We start from the raw sequence: 20,613 nt of genomic DNA, 5'->3' as shown, positions 1-20,613 counted from the left end.
AATACTTACACACACACACACACAAACACACTTGACTGAAATATGCTCAAACCTCAGATCATAAGGAATTTAGACTTTCCCGCTTTATACACTGAGTATCTCTAAACACTTGGATTTTGCAAACACATAATGAGATTATCTTGGGGACAGGACCCAAGTCTAAACATGAAATAAACTTCGTATTTCATACACACATTATACAAAGTTGGAAAGCAACTTCATACAGTACTTTAGTGCCCCTTTGTGACAGACTATCAACAAGAGGTCAAATATAGAATCTTCCACTTGAGATACCAAGTAAGCTTCATGGAACATACTAGAGTTCTGTTTTGGGGTTAATAATGCTCAACTTATATTCTCAAAGTTGTTTTCCCAAGGACTATTTCCACACCATGTTTATAGAAACGCAAAATACCAAAGGCCAGCAGACACAAGGAGAGATCCCAGGGTAACAGCCCAGATTCTAGCCAGCCTCAAGTATATTCATTCCTTCTAGTCTGTATATTCATGTGCAATATCTAGCTTGACATAAGGATTAGTAACTTGGGAACTGAGCAAGTATTAACCAATACTACAAGAAAGGTCTCAAAAGTATATTATCAGCCAGGCACACTCCTGTAATCCTAACTACTCAGGAGACTGAGACCTGAGACTGCAGTTCAGAGCCAGCCTAAGCTTGGGCAGGAAAAGTCTGTGAGACTCTTATCTCCAATTAACCACCAGAAAATTGGAAGTAGAGCACTAGCCTTCAGCACAGTACCCAGGCCCTGAGTTCAAGCCCCATGACTGACCAAAACACTAACACTAACACTAACCGTATACACTACTCAGAATATATTTACAGATTTTTTTTTTTTTGGAGGGGGGGTGGGTCATGGGGCTTGAAGTTGGCCTGAGCGCTGTCCCTGCGCTCTTCAACTCAAGGCTACCACCCTATCCCTGAGCCTGGACATGTCCCTGAGGTCTTTAGATCATGGCTACTGCCCTTACCCTTGAGCCACACCCCACTTCCTGTTTCAGGTCCTTTTGTGCCCAGGCTGGCTTTAAACCTCGAACCTCAGATCTTAGCCTCCTGAGTAGCTAGGATTACAGGCTTGAGCCACCACGCCCATTTTTTTTTTCTTTGAAAATTGGCTTTTAGGTCTCACAATCTAAATACCTTGTATATATAAACAGCCAAGATTTCTATGTGAGGAGTCACAAAGTATCAGTGACAAAAAAAAAAAAAATTCAGGTTTACTAGTTGCTAACAGTAGCCCAACCTGTTCCTTAAGTGAAGTAACGGTAGCATCCAAGTTCTTCTGTAAAGACACCACTTGCTCCTCGTACTTCTTTGTGAGGCCTGTAACAATGCTCTCATGCTGCTCTCTGGCTCGCTGAAGTGATTCAGAGTGATGAAGGTCCACCAGTTGCTGCTTCAAGCTTTCCAGAGCCATTTCAGTTGTTCTGGACTTCTTGATCATCTAGTTGAATACATACAGGGCCTCCGTGTTAATAGTATTTTAACTCTGCAGTCCCCCCATGGACTTTAAACTCAATCAGGCTTTAATGAGAGTGAAGAAGGGAGTCAGGCACTGGTAGCTCATGCCTGTAATCTTAGCTGCTCAAGAGGAGGAGATCTGAGACTCAAGCTTGAAAGGCAGCCCAGATGGACAAATCTAATGAACTGGCAAAAACGTGAAAGAAGAGCTGTGGATCAAGTGGTAGAGCATAAGTGACGAAGGCGAGTGAGAATGGGAAGCCTGCCTGAGTTCAAGTTGCAGTACTGGCATCCACTGGCACACAGACTCACACAAAAAAGGGGCCTCTCCCCAACATGGCCTATGTTCCTTAAAACTTCCCTTTCTGCGGCCCACAGAGCCCCTGGTTTGCTGTAAATGACACTTATTGAAAAGACAGATTTCATAGTTACCAGAGGAGTGTTAAAGAGCATTTTACGCAGCATAACAGCTATGTGGGTGTCAGGCAAGGAATGTGCTGCTCAGAGTAAGGTTGCTAGTGCTATGTGCATCACTCTGTGAGCAATGTGCCACAACTCAATTATTAGGTCACAGAAAAAAAATGATACCTGTGCTTTGAAAACCTGGTAACGCCTGCCAATAATCACATGTTAAATGTAAAACTTGTTTTGTGTTTGGTTTGGGCTTTTTTTGTTTCTTCTTGTGCTGGTCCTGGGGCTTAAACAAAGGGCCTGGGAGCTGTCCCTGAGCTTTTTAGCTCAAAACTAGTACTCTACCATTTGAGTCACAGCTCCACTTCCAGCTTTTTGCTGGTTAGAGATAAGATCCTCATAGACTATCTTGACCAGGCTGGCTCTGCACCATGACCATTCTTAGATCTCAGCCTCCTGAGTAGCTAAGCTTACAGGCATAAGCTACCAAAGTCTGTTTCTGTCTTTTTAGACAAGATTTCATCATGTTGCTAAAGATGACTTCAAATTACTGAGTTCAAGTGATCCTCCTACAGTCTCAGAGTGGCTGGGACTATAGGTAAGGGTCACCATGACCTGTTAAAAACAAAGTATTGAAAATATAACTAGTACTGTAGGTAAAGCAGGTAATCTGCTATAGATGAATACGTTATGCAGCAGAGCAAGAGAAAATTAATGCTGCAGATGGGATTCAAGGTGTTGATCAGATGATCTTAAAATGTTTTATTATCCAGTGTAATCTGAAGGGTTGGAAATGTCAGAAGCAGACAAGACTAGGTACCCATAAGAAGCTGGAAAAGATCAGATAATGGATCCTGCTCTAGAGCCTCCAGAAAGTAATATGGTCCTGTTGACCTCTTGACTCTAGCCCAGTGAAATCCTTATCAGAACACCACCAGAACTATGGGATAAACTTGTATTTGGATTTTGATTGAGAGAGGAGAAGCTGGTAACACTAGGACTTCAACTGTGGGCTGCTTACTTGTTAGACATGTGCTCTACCACTTGAGCCATATGCCCAGCCCTTTTATATTTTATTTTTCGGATAGAATCTCCCACTTTTGCCCAAGGCTGGTACAAATGGCACTACCTACACCTCATAAGTAGGTGGGGTCACAGACAGATACCACCACCACGCCTACATTGGTGGTTGAGATGAGGTTCTTTCACCCTTTTTGCCAGTACCAACCTCAAATTATGATTCTCCTGCTCTCCACCTTCCAAAAAAATTTTTTAAGACCAAAAAATATTACAGTAATCTCTTAGGGCAACAAGAGGAAAGTATACACTTGGAATACACATGCAGAAAAGTTGCTAATTTTTTGAAGCGTATTAGGGGCCATCCTTGTATTTCCAATTCCAAATCACAACATAAAGCAAAAGTTACATTATCAAGGCAGAAACAAATACATAAGAAAACAACACTCATGTAACACACACTGAACAACAAGTAAGTACCAAGCACCAGGCTACTAGATAGGTTACAAAGATGAGGGCAGCCTACAGACACCTTGGAGGTATTCCCAGACTGCCATAATACAGGTGATGATTATTGGCTTCAGGAAATATTCAAGAGGAAAAAAAAAATCTGTGATGGGGGCTGAGCCAACAGCCAGGTGCTATGGAAAGTGCATTCCTGGGAAATGATGACAGATATACAAGTATATGATCAGACCATCCTCACATGGTATTTTGTCCCACAAGGAAAATGGGTCACTAAAAACTTTAAGCAACAAACAACAAAGTCAGAACTGTGTTCTAGAAAGATTACTCAGATGGCTGTAAGACCATTTGTGAAAAGAGTAAGACCAGGATGGGGGAGGGAAAGGGGGACAAAAACATGAGAAGGGGTATCATGGTTTGAGAAGTAATGATCCCATTATTTGACGAATATAACTAACCCCTATATACATCATCCCAACAATAAAATACAATTTAAAAAAAAAAAAAAAAGACTAAGACCAGGACGTAGCTAAGAAACTTTGGCAATAAAAAAAAATTAGAGACCTGGGGCCAGGAGTTTGGCCTAGCAGTAGAGTACTTGCCTAGCACTAAGACCAGGGTTCAAGTCCTCAGCACCATACACATAGAGAAAAGCTGAAAGTGGTAATGTGGCTCAAGTGGTAGAGTTCTAGCCTTGAGAAAGCCCAAGGACAGTGCTCAGGCCATGAGGTCAAGCCTAGGACTGGCCAAAAAAAAAAAAGAGACCTGTCAGGTGGCTCAATACCCGTAATCCCAGCTACTCGGGAGGTTAAGATCTGAGGATCAGGGTTCAAAGCCAGCCCAGGTACGAAAGTCTCTGAGAATCGCCAATTAACCAGCAGAAAACTTGAAGTGCAGCTGGAACTCAAAGTAGAAGATCATTAACCTTGAGCAAAAGAACTCAGGGACAGCACCCAGGCCCCTCAACCACCACCAGCAGCAAAAAAACAAAATTAGAGACATCAACAGAACTTAGAGCTGACAGGCTGAAAGGAGCAGAACTGAGGTCTCCCCCAGACATCTGTAAAAGCCATTAGCACCACTCCAAGAGAAGAAAAGTAGGCTATAGAATAGGAAGCTACAAAGGCCTTTTATACTGAATTCTCCCCCATCAAGTGGGTGGTTAAGTAAATGTCATGCAGTAAGTTTTGACCATAAAGTTAAATGGTTCACCTTTTCCTCGTTGACTTTAAATGCTTGTATTTGGGTCTCCAGTGATTGTACTTGTGCCTCAAGCTGGATCTCCCTCTCTTTTCCATTTTGTAACAGTTTCTGTGATTCTCGAAGGCTGAGGGTCAAACCATCCTTTTCATCTAGGGCATGGAAAAGGGTTGGTAAAATGTCACTGTAAAGAGAGCCTAACTGTGACAACTCCTAAGAGATTTTTATCATAGGTATGCATAGAAGCATTGCTGAGTATGTCAGGCAAATGAATGTTAGCAGATTTAGAAAAAGAATGACTTAGCCAGGAGCAGTGGCTCACGCCTGTAATCCTAGCTACTCAGGAGACTGAGATCTGAGAATCAAGGTTCAAAGCCAGCCCAGGTACTAAAGACCATGAAACTCTTATCTCCAATTAACCACTAGAAAACCAGAAGTGTGACTCAAGGATTAGGGTGGTAGCCTTGAGATGAAGAGCTGAAGGACAGTGCCCAGGCCAAGAGTTCAAGCCCCATGATGGACCAAAAAGAAAAAAGACAAAGAATGACTTATAAAATAAAAATTACTTTCATGACACCATAAACGTTACAATTGAATCACTGCCTTTAATATTGTTTTATTGTATCCTACTTGGGGCCAAAAGTCTTAATAATTTTAGTATATGTTTACCTGAGAAGCTACCAGATATAATACAGCCCTGTAAACTAAAAGAAGAGCTCCAAGGATCTAAAGATCTAAGTGAGGTAGTACACCGTATAATCCAGCAGGTGAAAAGCTGAAGCAGGATATCAAGAAGTTTGACGCCAGCTTGTCAAAAGAAGAAAAAGTATCTGAGAACCAATTGCCCACTATACATACAGGCAACGGACTTTCTAACCTACTCTTAAATTCTTCCCACATAACAGCTTGCATTCTTCTCTCAAAATGAATTTCATGTGGGGCACTGATACCTCATGCTTATATTCTTCGCTACTCAGGAGGCTGAGTGAGATCTGAGGATCACAGTTTAAAGCCAGCCTAGGCAGGAAAGTCTCTAGGACTCTTATTTGCAATTAGCCACCAGAAAACTGGAACTGGCACCACAACTCAAAGTAGTAGTGCTAGCCTTAAGCAAAGAGTTCAAGGACAGCATCCAGGCCCCAAGTTCAAGCCCCACAACCAAGTAAAAAAGGAAAAGAATTTCTTGAGTATTACAGAAAAAGAGCTTTACACTCTCAAATGTGAAATGGGCTGGAATCACAAAATTCTTCTACAGATGAAAGTTCATGCTTGAGGAGCAGGCTGACTAGGACTTGAGACCATGCTTCCTCCAAGTGATCACACAGACACGGTAACCTTTTCTATGGCAGCTCAGAGCCTCTTATCCTTCTTTGGCTTAAATCATTTATGCTAATTGGTAGGCTGGGAAAATGTTATGCTGCGAACTAAAAAAATCACTCTGGGATATAAGAATATGTCATCCGAGGTAATGACATAAGAGATCAACTTTTTTTTTTTTTTTTAAGGCAGAAGACCCTCAAGAAAGTTAAATAGGGGCCAGGAGTTTGGCCTACTGGTAGAGTGCTTGCCTAGCGTGCATGAAGACCCAGGTTCGATTCCTCAGGACAATACACATAGAAAAAGCCAGAAATTGTGCTGCAGCTCAAGTGACAGAGTGCTAGCCTTGAGGGAAAAAAAAAAAATCCAAGGACAGTGCTCAAGCCCTGAGTTCAAGCCCCAGGACTGGTAAAAAAATATATATATATAAAATAAAATAAAAAGGTTAAATAGGGTTGGGAGTGTGGCCTAGTGGTAGAGTACTTGCCTAGCAGGCATGAAGTCCTAGATTTGATTCCTTGGTACCATATATACAGAAAAAGAAATGGCACTGTGGCTCGACTGGCAGGCACTAACTTTGAGCAAAAAAATGTCCAAGGACAGTGCCCAGGCCCTGAGTTCAAACCCCAGGATTGGAAAAAAAAAAGATTCTAACAGCCCAAGAGAGAGGAGGAGGAGCAGTAAAATACAGGAAGAGGAAGGAAGAAGAGGAGGGAAGGGAAAAAGAAAAAAAAAAAAAAAACAATGAGACTTGCAGAATAGTATGTTCTGGAAGGAAATAATCCAAGCAAACCCAAGAACTCATGCTGAGTCCCCTGACTAAATGCAGTGAGCTCACCAGAAACACAAACGCCGACAATAACACAATGAAGTGAGTTTAGCGGGAAGGCTGTTGAGCAGTGGGGTGGCTGGGTATAAACTAAAGCCCTTGACCCTACCTTGGACCATCAGGAGCTGGTGGTTCAAGTATCGAATCTGGTGCTCACTCTCGGTAAGCTTTTCCACCAAGTTGTCGAGTTGTCTCTCTTTGGCTTTGTTCAAAACCTGAAGCTGAATAATCTGCACATTCTCTGCAGAATCTGTTTTGGAATTAAAGATGATTTATTAGAGAAAAGCATGCCAAGATATAAATGTACAGTCAAGGATGCTGATTTTTTTCAAGCAACAGATACAATGTGGAGCATTATGGTATCACTTGTGTGCAATATGAACATTAAAAAAAAAATCAAGAAAAGATAGTAACAAAATGCGTCAGTACTTTAGTTTGGTAGTACTGGGGTTTAAACTCAGGGCTTCTGGCTTGCTAAGCAGGTACCCTATGGCAAAATTCTACTCCCCACCCTTTAATTTTTACACTGGTTATTCTACAGAAGAGTTTTGCTGGTATTTTTGTTTGTTTCTACCCCTTTGTCTACCTCCCACCCTCCAGACCTCTGCCTGGATCACAATCCCCCTGTCTTTATACTTTCTATCCTAGCTGTGATGAAGATGTTCACAGCACCAAAGCCAGCTTCTCTGATAAGACAGACTCTAAGTTTTCTGTCAGGGCTAGCCTAGGTGTGAGATTCTTCCGATCTCAGCCTCTCATGCAACAAGTATACCCCATCACAGCTCTTAGTTAAGGAGTCTTGCATGACTGGTCTTGAACCTCAATCTTCCCAATCTCAGCCTCCCACATAGCTAAGATTTTAGAATGAGCCACTGATTAAATTTTTTTAATTTTTTTAAAACAACACTGGAAATATCTCTTAGGCCTGATAGCAGTGAGGATATCCAAGCTCCATCTCTCTCCGAACTCTTTTCTGTTACTTTGCTTTTTCAAACTCAATGGCTATGAAGCTCTAAATCAGTAAATTTGACAACTACCATTATATTATTTACTTAACTTTCAGACAACGGGTTTAGGAAAATGTAGAATCAATTTTTTAAAAAACTATTCAAGGGGCCGGGAGTTTGGCCTAGTGGTTAAAGTGCTTGCCTAGCATGCATGAAGACCCCGGTTCAATTCCTCGGCACCACATATATAGAAAAAAGCCGGAAGTGGTGCTGAGGCTCAAGTGGTAGAGCTCTAGCCTTGAGAAAGTCCAAGGACAGTGTTCAGGCCCTGAGCTCAAGCCCAGGACTGGTAAAAAAAGAAAAAAAAAAAAAAAAAAAAACTACCCAAGCTGACAAAATGCAGATTGGTAAAACAATAAAATATGTCCAAGAAGTCTAACTGGGAGAGTAAACACAGAGGGCCTATCAGGATGTCCACATCCTCACCCTAAGCCAACTAGATCATTAGCCAACTAGACCTAAGTCTTCAGTGCACAGAACGTATGAGCAGAGAGAGGCTGCCCTCACATTTCCTATTCACTCTTCCAGGAAAATTAAGTTCTGAGCCTCCCCTATAGCCACCCAGAGTCCTAAGGGAAGCAATACTATGGCATCACAGCAGGAAAATCCAATGTGCTTTATAGTCTAGCCCAGATTGCCGAGAGTATCTTGCACAACTTATTCCTGACTAAAGGAAAAAAAAAAAAAACTGCAACCACACCTTGGTTTTTCTTTTTCTTTTCCTCCTGGTCACGAGGTTTGAACTCTGTTCCTAAGCTCTTCATCTCAAGGCTACCATGTACCCCTTGAGCCACAGCTCCACTTCCCATTTTCTAGTGGTTAAATAGTGGTAAGAGTCTCAAGGTCTTTAGTGCCTGGTCTTCAGTGCCCAAGCTGGCTTTGAACCACGACCCTCAGATATCAGCCTCCTGAGTAGCTAGGATTAAAGGTATAAGCCACCTCTCCTGGCTCATATGCCAGAGAGCATGGCAACAAGTTCAGGATAGTCACTGTACAGTGACTGGCATTTCATCTCAAATTTTTCTCAGTACTTTTTCCATGAGTACTTTTTTGTTTTTCAGGTCGTTTTTGGTGCTGAGCATCATACTTGTTAAACAAGCATTCCAACTTTTTTTTTTAATTGCTAGACCTGGGCTTGAGCTCAGAGCCTGAGTATTATCCTTGGACTTTCTTAAGGCTAGAACTCTACCACTTGAACCATAGCATCACTTCTGGCTTTTTGTCTATGTATGCAGTGTGGAGAAACCAAACTCTGGTTTTCATGCATGCTAGGCAAGCACTCTACCACCAGGTCAAACTCCCGGCCCCAAAACATTTTAACATTTGAGTCTGGCTCCTAACATCTTCAGGCTTTCATTTCCTTTTCAGATATGGTCTCAGGCTTTAGGTCAGGCCAGCCTCAGTGTATAATCCTCCAAGCTCCAGGAGGTTACAGCTAGGATTACAGGTTAAGAGTCCACTGCACTCAGCCAACACTTTCCTCATTTAATATTTACACATAAACTATTAAGAAAAAAAATGGAGTAACAGGATATGTCTGAGCTTGAGATCTAAATTCTAAATATAAAGTCATTTATTAAGCTGGGCATGGTTCATGCCTATAATCCTAGTTAATCGGGAAGTTGAGATATGGAGATCAGACTAGACAGGAAAGTCTGTAAGACTCTGGTCTCCAATTAACCACTAGAAAACCAGAAGTGGAATGGTAGCTTAAAGTGGTAAAGTATTAGACTTGAGCACTAAAGCTGAGGGGCAGTGCTCAGGCCCAGAGTTCAAGCCCCGAAACCAAAAAAAAAAAAAAAAAATGACATTACATTAAAATGGCAAAAGTCAAATGTAAAATTAAGACAATGGCTGACTTACTAAAATAAAAAATCTGAGAATGATGGGAAAATTGTACCTCATTTGCCAAAGCAGACTTCAGTAACAAAAACACGAAGCTCACAAGAAGTTCTAAAATCCAGAATGACTACAATTCAGAAATTTTTCTTTTTAACTGTTGTGAAAATTTTCAAATACATTTTTAAAAAGTGAAGAGATTAGCCAGGCACAGTTCAAAGCCAGCCCGGGCACTAAAGTCTGTGAGACTCTTATCTCCAATTAACCACTAGAACAGGGGAAGTAAGGCTGTGGCTCAAGGGGTAGGGCAGTAGCTCTGAGCTGAAGAGTTCAGGGACAGATGCTACTGGCTTATATCTATAATCCTAGCTACTCAGGAAACTAAAATCTGGGGATCCTATTTCAAGGACAGCCTGGTCAGGAAGGTCTGTAAGATTCTTTTTTTTTTTTTTTTTTGCCAGTCCTGGGCTTGGGCTCAGGGCTTGAGCACTGTCCTTGGGCTTTCTCAAGGCTACAGCTCTACCACCTGAGCCTCAGCACCACTTCCAGCTTCTTGCTATGTATGTGGGGTACCGAGGAATTGAACCTGGGTCTTCTTGCATGCTAGGCAAGCACTCTACCACTAGGCCAAACTCCAGGCCCCAAGGTCTGTAAGATTCTTGACTCAAATTAGCCACCAAAAAGGAAAAAGTGGATCTGTGGCTCAAGTGGCAGAGCATTGGCCTTGCACATATTAGCCATATGCATGCACATGCACATACGTATACATACACACACACAACCCACAAATGGCCAGTGCTCAAAATCTCCAGATTATATTATTCAAAATAAGCATGATACTTACCTTCATTAGCTCCTAAAAACTGTTGCTGCAAGCTTTCAAATCTATCGCTTCCTGCTGTTTCCTGGGCTGGTGAGCTACTGTTCTGAGCAGAAGATTGGTAAGGCTTATATACCACTTTATACTGCTCCAGAGCTTGTGATGAACCAAACTGCTAATAATACATGAAAAATGAAATCATTTATTAGGATTTCTTAGGGTTTTATCCAAAATTATCTAAATTGGATTCCTTGATTTCACATTACAGAAGCTAACTGAATTACTTTTGTGTGTGTGTGGTTCAGGGCTTGAACTGGGCCTGGGCACTGTCCCTGAGCTCTTCAGATCAAGGCTAACCCCTGGGCCTGGGTGTTATCCCTGAGCTCTTCAGCTCAAGGCTACCACCCTACCCTCGAGCCAAGCCCCACTCAAGCCCTACTCCCAATTTCTAGAGGTTAATTGGAGATAAGAGTTTCATGTCCTTTTGTGCCAGGCTGGCTTTGAACCTTGATCCACAGATCTCAGCTTCCTGAGTAACTAGGATTATAGGCGTGAGCCACCCATGCCCAGCTACAATTACAAACTTTTTATAATATTTGGTGCTAATTCCTTCATTATTCTTCATAGTGCATGATTATACAATAACCATTGTGAATGGACAAAAATATCTTCTCAGTGACACGCAGCAACTAGAAAAACGAGGTGCTTCTTGCCACTGAGAAAGTGTAAAAAATAACAAATCCTTACATCTTACTTCACTAACCTCTCCCAGGGTAAAAATATAATGTTTTTGGTTCTGAGTTTCTTTTTGCTTTTTTGGGTTTTTTTTTGCCAGTCCTGGGGCTTGAACTCAGGACCTGGGCACTGTCCTTGAGCTTTCTCAAGGTTAGTGCTCTACCACTTGAGCCACAGCACCACTTCTGCCTTTTTCTGTGTGAATGGTACTGAGGAATCAAACCCAGGGCTTTGTGCACAATAGGCAAGCACGCTATCACTACGCCACATCCTGGCCCTGGTTTGTTTTTTTTCCCTTAGCACTCATCTTGCTGCCTCCTATAAAACCATACAAAACAGGTATGGTTGAAATATTTAGTCTAAGATCTATTATAACAATAGTAAACAAGGAATTTGAGTAAATGATGTGATCTATATAGAATGACTATTTCAACAACTCTTATCAAGATACTTAATGTACAGCTCCTCAAAAAAGTGATAAAAACCAGAAGTAATAAGGACAGTTTCAGACTCAGATTTTTCTGCTCAGACCTGGCTTTAAACCACTATCCTCTAGATCTCAACCACTGAGTAGCTAGTATTACAAGCATGAGACACTGGTGCTCACTAGCTACCTATTTTTTATTTATTTATTTATTTTTATTATTTTTTTTTTTTTTTGCGAGTCCTGGGCTTGAGCTCAGGGACTGAGCACTGTCCTTGGACTTTCTCAATGCTAGAGCTCTACCACTTGAGCCTCAGCACCACTTCTGGCTTTTTTTCTATGTATGTGGTACTAAGGAATCGAACCCAAGTCTTCGTGCATGATAGGCAAGCACTCAACCACTAGGCTAAACTCCCGGCCCCTACCTATTTCTTAAAATGTACAAACACACACAAAAAGAGTGCATGTCCACACACAAATTCTGGAACATTTAATTCCCATGATACCTGAAAATGGTTTCTTTGAGGCTCTGAAAAGTTCATTACATTGGTTGGTTGGCTATGAAGTTCCTGCTTCTGCCCAGTGGTAAACGGTCTGAAGTTTTCAGGAAGGTGGTACAGATCAGCCTGCTCATGTTTATGTGGAGGGCTGTATCCACTTCTGCCTTCATCATCACCTTGTCCATCATGGTATCCAGGAAGCTGATTTTCTTTCCAGCCATTGCCATGTTTCTCTCCGATGAATAAACCCTGAATTGCATTACATTCCTGTTAGGTAACACATGTAAGAGGAAAGCACCCCAATCTATTTCCACCCACAACAATGTCATGATCACAGCAAATACTTACATTTACACTCGAAGGCTTGGGCAGCACTTGGTGCTCATTCCAGTTTCTCTCCAGTTGCTCAGGAGGATGTGGTCTTGAGAAAGAGCAATTACTTTAGATTTAAGGATCATTTATTTGGACAGAGATAACACAAAGAGCCCCCAAGAGTCTACTATGTGTTGTTTAGCAATTGCTGTTTTCCCTTCAACCTTCTCTCAAACCCTTAAGAATGAGTCAGCAATATTCTAAGCATTAATGTTAGAACGCAAAGACGACTTACAGAATGCAGCAACAAGAGAAATTGACAACAGATCCTTACTCTGTGTCTGGGCCATCCTCGCTGCAGTCGGAGTAGTGGAGATCCTGAGAGGACAGTTCATCATCCAGCATATCATGGGGAAGGTCTGTGAGTAACTGCTGCAACTGAGTCAGGAACATCTCATCAGTATCATAAAGAGGCGCTCCCCCCTCAAAAGCTGGCCTGGAGCTAGCAGCTGGCCTTCCAAGTCACAAAAGTTTCTAAAGCCTCCATTAAATTCATCTCTTACAGTCTACATGAATCGGCTTCAGCATTTCACTGGAGGAAAAGAGGAGGTGCACACAGGGTTTTATATTAAAAAGACTTTTTTCCCTACAAAGGTGTCAGATTTAAAACCACATATACAAATTTAGCCAGTCACAATGACGACCATGGTAGCACTGTGCCAGACAGGTTAGACTTGCCTTGGTAGTCACACCTTGGGGACTCAGCAGTCTGACCTACAACAGGGAATCTGAGCTGCCAGCTGCATTCTGCCCAGGTGGTAAGAATGGCAGAGGCAGCAGGTGGCCTGGACTCACTTCAGTTCTGACAGTGTGACAGAAAATTCTAATAGTATACAGCCATCTAATTCCAATTACGAAAAGATATATAATACTCCACTCTAATAAAGCAGTTGAGGAAAAAGGAGGTGTAGGAGATTCAGTTTTCCACAATTATCTCTCCTCAAATCCCAGTGAAGTTTCTTAAAATCTGTAATCAGAAGACTCAAATAATATATTACTAAATGATTTATAATGGGTCTGACTTTTACAACTTCTCCTTAGAAGCTAAACATCAGTTTAATTTACAAGTACCATGAGTCAATTTTAAAAACATTAAATATTCTGTAAAACTGAATGATAGAAATTCAAATTCAATGCTTCATAGACCATATCAAGTGACTGTAATTTTTTCTTATTTTGGCTTTTTGTAGTTTTTTTTCTTTGGGGGGATTTTTTTGCTGTCATTTTTTCTAGGGGTTTGGGTTTGCAGTTCTTTTGGATTTCATCTTCTGCAATTAATATAAAGGAAATGCAATTAACTATATGTATCTATCATATTTTCACTAGAAAAACTTTTCTTAGCCAGGTACCGGTAGTTCATGCTTATAATCCTACTCACAAGGCTGATATCTGAGGTATGTAGTTCAAAGACAGCCAGGGCAGGAACATCTATGAGACTCATATATCTAATAAACTACCAAACAACCCCAATAATAAAGGAAGTAGAGTTGAGGCTGAAGTGACAGTACTAGCCTTGAGCTAAAAAAGCTCTGGGACAGCACCCAGGACTGACAAGAAAAAAAAAAAAAAAAAAGACAAAGGAAAGCGCTTTCTTAAAACATGTATCATTGGGTGGGGAGTTTGGCCTAGTGATAGACTACTTGCCTCGCATACATAAAGATCAGGGTTCGATTCAATAAGTGAAAAAAAATCATTTTGAGAATTAACAGGAGTTGGTCCAAAGACAAAGAACAAGAAAGACAAACCACCCCTAAGAACAACAACCAAGGAACATATAAACACATGGCAACTGAAAGTCAGCAAAACCATTCTACAAAGACAAAATAAAACACCTGTCAAGGACCTCAAAAAGCCCATCCTGTCCAGTCTACAATTATACATCACTGCCTTTTTTTTCCTGTAGCACAATTTAAATGCTTTACTTTTCTGATAAAGCAGAGTATAATAGAAGAAAAATTAGTTTCCAGTAATATCTATATCTCTATTCAGAATTAAGTCTTCCACAAACATGTTACCTGGAAATAAAAGTCTGTTATAGTCAGCAAAGCTTTGATCAGAACAGCTACTTTTCGTGCCAGGAGAAAAATTCATCCCTATAGTAGGAATGATGTGCTATGGAAAGTAGCTGTAAGATCACAGCCTTGATGGCATTGAAAGTATATTATCCTATTCCACACTGTGTGAATTTCAATCAGTTATCTGTAACCATGCTGGCAACCTTTCACTGATATTTCAGATAAAAAATAAATTAAATCCCTTAACTGACATTTCTTGATCGACATTATTAAAAGGTACACAGTTCATTAACACATAATTCTGGTTCAGAATTACATCTGAAACTCTTTGCTGAGATTTTGGTTAATAAGACTCTTTCAGAAATTCAAGTTCTTATTATTCAATAATTTGTCCAATAGGTACATACAGGCAACAGCTGCAACTACAGAATAGGTGCACTGCCTCAGTGCTTTGGAAAGACATAATCTAGAACAGTAGTGGCAGACAAAAATGATCTGTGACTGGATAGTATAAGTGCAGTACAGCAAGACAAAACATATATTCACATGTTGGCTTGTTTAAGCCTCAACCCCTCAATCTATTCTTAAAAATCTATTCTTAACACCAAGAAGGTCAAGCTCTAGGAGGGCTAAAGTCTAATATGTACTCCAAACCAAGTACAGTTTATTACTAGAGGCTATATCTGTACAGACTCCAAGATTAAGTCCTATATCACTGCTTTAAGAATAGACACTATCCTACACATTACATAAGGGAAAAAACTAAATCCTTATTTCATACTTAATGGAGTCCTGAACTGAAAGAATGTTTTCTTCTAAACCTGCAGTAAGCTTCATGTACAGAACCTCATATTTGAGAGCATTCTCAACAGAGGCATCTGAACAGTACATGGACCTCCCCTCACAAAGACATAAAAAAGCTCCTGAAACTTCAGCAGTTACAATAGCTTTCTCTGAAATTAACAAAACTGGCTCTCCAAGGGGGAAAAAAAACTAATCTGAGCTGAGCAATCAACCTATCAAAATGCTCCTAGATCTACAGGTAGATTTCTAAGAACAGAAATATCCCTATGGCCTTTAGTCTTGTTTACATACATACTAAAATTTTAAAATAGATGAGTTCTCTGACAGTGCTAAATCTTTCTTCCTCTTGGTTCTATGACTTCCAGAGAGAAGGTAAAGCAGGTGACATTCAAGAGCAAGATCTAAACCCCTTGATCACAGTGTATCCTGCTTCTGAACACAAAATTTCTCTATCAACATAAGCACATTACTAAATAGTGTTGGAAACTTTTTTTTGCCTGTACTCCTAGCTACTCAGGAGGCTGAGATCTGAGGATCAAGGCTCAAAGCCGGCCAGGGCACTAAAGACCCTGAGACTCTTATCTCCAATTAATCACTAGAAAAGGGGATGTGGGATTGTGGCTCAAGGGCTAGGATGGTAACCTTGAGCTGAAGAGCTCAGGGACATGACCCACAAAAAAAAAATCAGCAGGCTGGGAGTTTGGCCTAGTGGTAGAGTGCATGCCTAGCATGCACAAAGATTAGGATTCGATTCCTTGGTATCACATACATAGAAAAAGCCAGAAGTGGTGCTATGGCTCAAGTGGTAGAGCTCTAGCCTTGAGAAAGCCCAAGGACAGCGCTCAGGACCTGAGTTCAAGACCCTGGGCTGGCAAAAAAAAAAAAAAAATTCACCAAGTTCCAAACACCGATTAAAGGAGAGAAATAGTAATCCTATGTACAACAAGATTTAATCCCATTCAGTAGTCTCAAATTCAACAGATAGCTTTTCAACCACAAGTAGCAATCGTCTCAGTTGGTACCTCATTACCTTTCAGCTGAGATACTCTCTCTAGAAAAGAGACTTTGCCATTATTAACATTTCCACTGAAATAAACTGTAAATCATTCAATGAATTACTTCATGTGTTATTTCCTAGGAAGGAGAAAAGGTGTATGTGGGATGGAGGGTGGTGTTGGGCAGTGATTAACTCAAAAAATTTTATCAAACCAAACTCTATGCAATAACCCTGTTGCTTCAAAGAATATGAACTTAAAGCTTTTGTTAAAATTGGGCCGGGAGTTTGGCCTAGTGGTAGAGTGCTTGCCTAGCATGCACGAAGACCCAGGTTCGATTCCTTGGTACCACATACATAGAAAAAAAAGCCAGGAGTGGTGCTGAGGCTCAAGTGGTAGATCTGTAGCCTTGAGAAAGTCCAAGGACAGTGCTCAAGCCCTGAGCTGAGCCCAGGACTGGCAAAAAAAAGAAAAAAAAAAGCTTTTGTTAAAATTGTCAACTTAACTGAACAGACTTGCTTCACAGCATCTAATCCCTGACACAGAGGAAAGCAAGTGTTCTCACATTACAAACCATACATCTCCTCCCAAGAGAAAAGCAACTGAGTAGCCAACAGTCACTTGCCTTTCAAGCAGTCTCCATAATGCACCCCACTTCGAAAAATAATCCTGGCATTAAAAAATAGCTAGGCGCAGTGGCTCATACCTGTAATTCTAGCTACTCAGGAGGCTAAGATCTGAGGATCACAGTTCAAAGCCAGCCTGGGCACTAAAGTCCATTAGCTTTTTTTTTTTCATATATTTTTATTGTAATTCATAGAAGGGTTACATTATATTCACCAGATAAAAGGTGCATTACTTCACATACATTGATACCTTTCCTCATGTCATGGTCCCCATTTCCCTTCCCCCCTTCCCTACCACTCATGTTTTTCCCTCTTTCCTATCCAATTTCAAATAGCCAATCAAGCATATATACAATATATCAGATAATAAGGTGAAATACTGTAACAACATGAGATAACCAAGAAACAGCAAAAGAGATGAGATATTGCCAATTAACCAGCAGAAAACCGAAAGTGGTGCAGTGGCTCAAGGGGTAGGGCAGTAGCCTTGAACTTAAGAACTCAGGTACGATGTTCAGGCCAAGAGTTCAAGCCATATGACTGACAAAAAAATAATTAATAATAATAAAGCAATACTTTTATGGATAGAAATTTAGTAAAAAAAAAAATTTTAACCAAAGCATCAATTTTAAAACATATCTAAAAAAGCTCAACATGGAACTGATTTTTTGAGGGGGAATGAATCCTGGGGCTTGAACACAGGGCCTGAGCACTCTCCTTGGGCTTTCTCAAGGCTAGAGCTCTACCACTTGAGCCACAGCACCACTTAAAGCTTTTTTCTATGTATGTGGTACTGAGTAATGGAACCCAGATCTTCATGCTAGGCAAGCACTCTCCCACTAGGCCAAATTCTCAGTCTGGAATTGATTTAAAAAAAAAAAAAAAAGTCAGAATAATTTAGGGTCTACAGCTTTAATTTATAAATTATGTTCAGAATGAAAAAAAAGGCATTTCAGTCATTAAATTCCCCTACATTGACAGGGGAGAACTTATCTACGTTGCTGCATATAAGAGAAATATTGCAACTCAGACAGGTAGGAGTTGCACTGCGGGTGATGTCAAACAAGACTTAGGGCTGAAAAACACAGGCACTGCTCCAAGCCAAGCTATCCTTTTACAGGTGAACAAAGGCCAATGAACACAGGGACAAGCCAGTAAGAGATAAAGTAAAGTCTTCTAAGCCAGAATCACAGCCTCAATCTTTCGATTTTTACTTTCCCCTCTCCATCTATGTGACATTCCGCCTATTTCTATCTGTTTGTATCTAGTTATGCCTTCCTCTTGCCAGTAAGCATTTGGTGTTTTTGTTACTGGGTAAAACATTTGTACATAATGGGGAAAAAAAAAAAGAATAATCCTGAGAAAGCATAAAATTAGCTAAAGAAGCCAAACACAGAGGTACGTGCCTATAATCCCCCTTAGAAGATGAAGACAGAGGCCCGTGGCTCACGCCTGTAATCCTAGCTACTCAGGAGACTGAAATCTGAGGATCAAGGTTCAAAGCCAGCTTGAACCTGAGACTCATCTCCAATTAAACTCTAAAAAATGGGAAGTGGGGCTTGGCTCAATGGGAGGACAGTAGCCTTGAGCTGAAGAGTTCAGGGACAATTCCCAGGCCCCAGGATAGGGTGATAGACAGCCTTGAACTGAAGAACTCAGGGATAGTGCCCAGGCGGAGTTCAAGCCCAATGACCCACAAAAAAAAAAAAAAGAGGAAAATGAAGACAGGAGGATCACAGTTTCAGGCTGACTAGGGGTAGGTTGGCAGAGGTAACAAAATCTGTCTCTGAAAAAACTGGGCAGAGAAGCAAAAGCCTGCGATTCCAGCTACTCAAGAGGCACAGGAAGAAAGATTGTAGTTCAAAGCTGACCCTTGAGGCACTACCTGAAAAATTAAAAGCTAATGCTCTACCACTTGAGCCACAGTCCCACTTCTGGCTTTTTCTGTGTTTGTGGTAGAAGGAATCAAACTCAGGGCTTCATGTATGATAGGCAAGCACTCTATCACTAGGCCATGCTCTGGGTCTCTACACCTAAGTATTATTTTTAAAAAAAAAAAAAAGCTAAAGGAAAATATAAGGAAAAATATGAAAGAAAAATGTTATGACCCATCATTTCTTATTCTTTTTTTTTTCATTTCTTATTCTTGAATTTTCTCAGGAAGTGACAAGAAAATTCACTGTCAGTCAAATAACATGGAATATAAATACAACTCCTACATAGGAACAAAACAACAACATGTTCCCATAGTTATATCCAGTGAGGCAGTTAACAAGTGGAAGAAATGGAACCCTGTCCCCCTAAGGGACCATTCCAAGCTCAAGGGAGCTTTAGTATTCTATTACTAAACTACCAACATCAAATCAAAGAGAGACCAAATACAGCATTACTAGGTATTAATTTCTCTTTGCCATCTGCTATTTAAACCATCTTACCTTTCTGCTCAAGATCATTTTTAAATATATCACCACCAAATGAACCATCACCTGCAAGTACTACTTTGATACCCCAAGCCACTAGCTCCACAGTGACTCCATATATAGATTAAGCTTACTATATACACCAAGCAATAATCAAGCTATTTCTTGGAAACTGCAGAAAAACACATAGATACTCTGGCATGCCCAAATGACAATCTGCTTTTAGCCATGGTCTTACCAATTACTGACAAATTTATAACAACCATTCCTATCACAATGAAAATCTCATTTAGTAATAGGGACTCATCCACCTTTGAAGGGTCCAAATACCCATTTGCTTACAGCATTGAGGCTTGAACTCTGGGCCTGGGCGTTGTCCCTATGCTCTTCAGCTCAAGGCTAGCTAGCATTCTACCACTTGAACCACAGCATCATTTCCAGTTCTGTGGTGATTAACTGGAGATAAGAGTTTCATAGACTTTGTGCCTAGCCTGGCTTTGAACTGCAATCCTCAGATCTCAGCCTCCAGAGTAACTACGATTACAGGTGCCCCAGCTGCCTAGTTTGGTTTTTAAAGGAAAATAAGTACCTTCAAAAAGACACAAGATGATTGGAAAGAAAAATCCGTGAAGGCCTGAGTTTAGAGTCTTTTAGTAACTCACCTCCTTCTCCCTCTCATAGTCTTCTTTGTCGTATTCTTCATCTTCACTTTGCATCTGTAGTGTCACACTGCCAAAGTCTAATGACATGGTTATCCTATAGGAAAGAGAAATGCCCATGAACTCTATCCAGAGCGACATTAACAGATGCTATATACTATGTCAAAGACAACAGCCTGGGGGTGGGGGGGAAATACGGTGACTCACATATGAAAAAACAGCATACAGATTTTAAAAAAGGTTATGAATACACATACAAAAAAAGATAATAATAATAATAAGCTAGAAGAATAGCAGATAGAAACATCTGGAGAAAAAACTCAAGCAAAATTTCAAAGCTAGGGCAAGGAGTTTGGCCTAGTGGTAGAGTGCTTGCCTAGCATGCACGAAGACCCGGGTTCAATTCCTCAGTACCACATATACAGAAAAAAGCCAGAAGTGGTGCTGAGGCTCAAGTGATAGAGCTCTAGCCTTGAGACAGCCTAAGGACACTGCTCAGGCCCTGAGCTCAAGCCCAGGACTGGCAAAAAAAAAAAAAAAAAATACAACAATAGAGGCTGGTAGAGTGCTTGCCTAGCATGCAAGAAGACCCGGGTTTGACTACTCGGTACCATACATAGAAAAAAGCCGGAAATGGTTCTGAGGCTCAAGTGGTAGAGCTCTAGCCTTGAGAAAGTC

The 20,613-nt window shown here is 40.8% G+C and overlaps 1 protein-coding gene across 8 annotated transcripts in view; it reads right to left on the bottom strand.

Moving 5' to 3' along the window:
- The window catches only part of Cep152 (centrosomal protein 152), a 75,497-nt gene that overhangs the window by 47,353 nt on the left and 7,531 nt on the right, over window positions 1-20,613 (bottom strand). For 5 of the 8 annotated variants that reach the window (XM_090358448.1, XM_090358453.1, XM_090358447.1 and 2 more), the window contains 8 exons: window positions 19,939-20,032; window positions 12,691-12,794; window positions 12,393-12,465; window positions 12,051-12,293; window positions 10,410-10,560; window positions 6,829-6,969; window positions 4,586-4,725; window positions 1,263-1,463 (listed from right to left, as the gene is read on the bottom strand). In XM_090358448.1, the coding sequence (XP_090214574.1) occupies window positions 1,263-1,463; window positions 4,586-4,725; window positions 6,829-6,969; window positions 10,410-10,560; window positions 12,051-12,293; window positions 12,393-12,465; window positions 12,691-12,794; window positions 19,939-20,025 (1,140 nt within the window). In that variant the 5' untranslated portion in view covers window positions 20,026-20,032. Of the gene's footprint in view, window positions 1-1,262; window positions 1,464-1,912; window positions 1,992-4,585; window positions 4,726-6,828; window positions 6,970-10,409; window positions 10,561-12,050; window positions 12,294-12,392; window positions 12,466-12,690; window positions 12,795-19,938; window positions 20,033-20,613 lie in introns of those variants that run through there. The other 3 variants (XM_090358449.1, XM_090358454.1, XM_090358452.1) reach the window with 2 other exon arrangements.

This window comes from Megascapheus bottae, chromosome 25 (genome assembly GCF_031878675.1).
Source record: "Megascapheus bottae isolate mThoBot1 chromosome 25, mThoBot2.hap1, whole genome shotgun sequence".
NCBI classification, from domain to species: Eukaryota; Metazoa; Chordata; class Mammalia; order Rodentia; family Geomyidae; genus Megascapheus; species Megascapheus bottae.
This window is presented reverse-complemented; position numbering and strand designations above follow the sequence as displayed.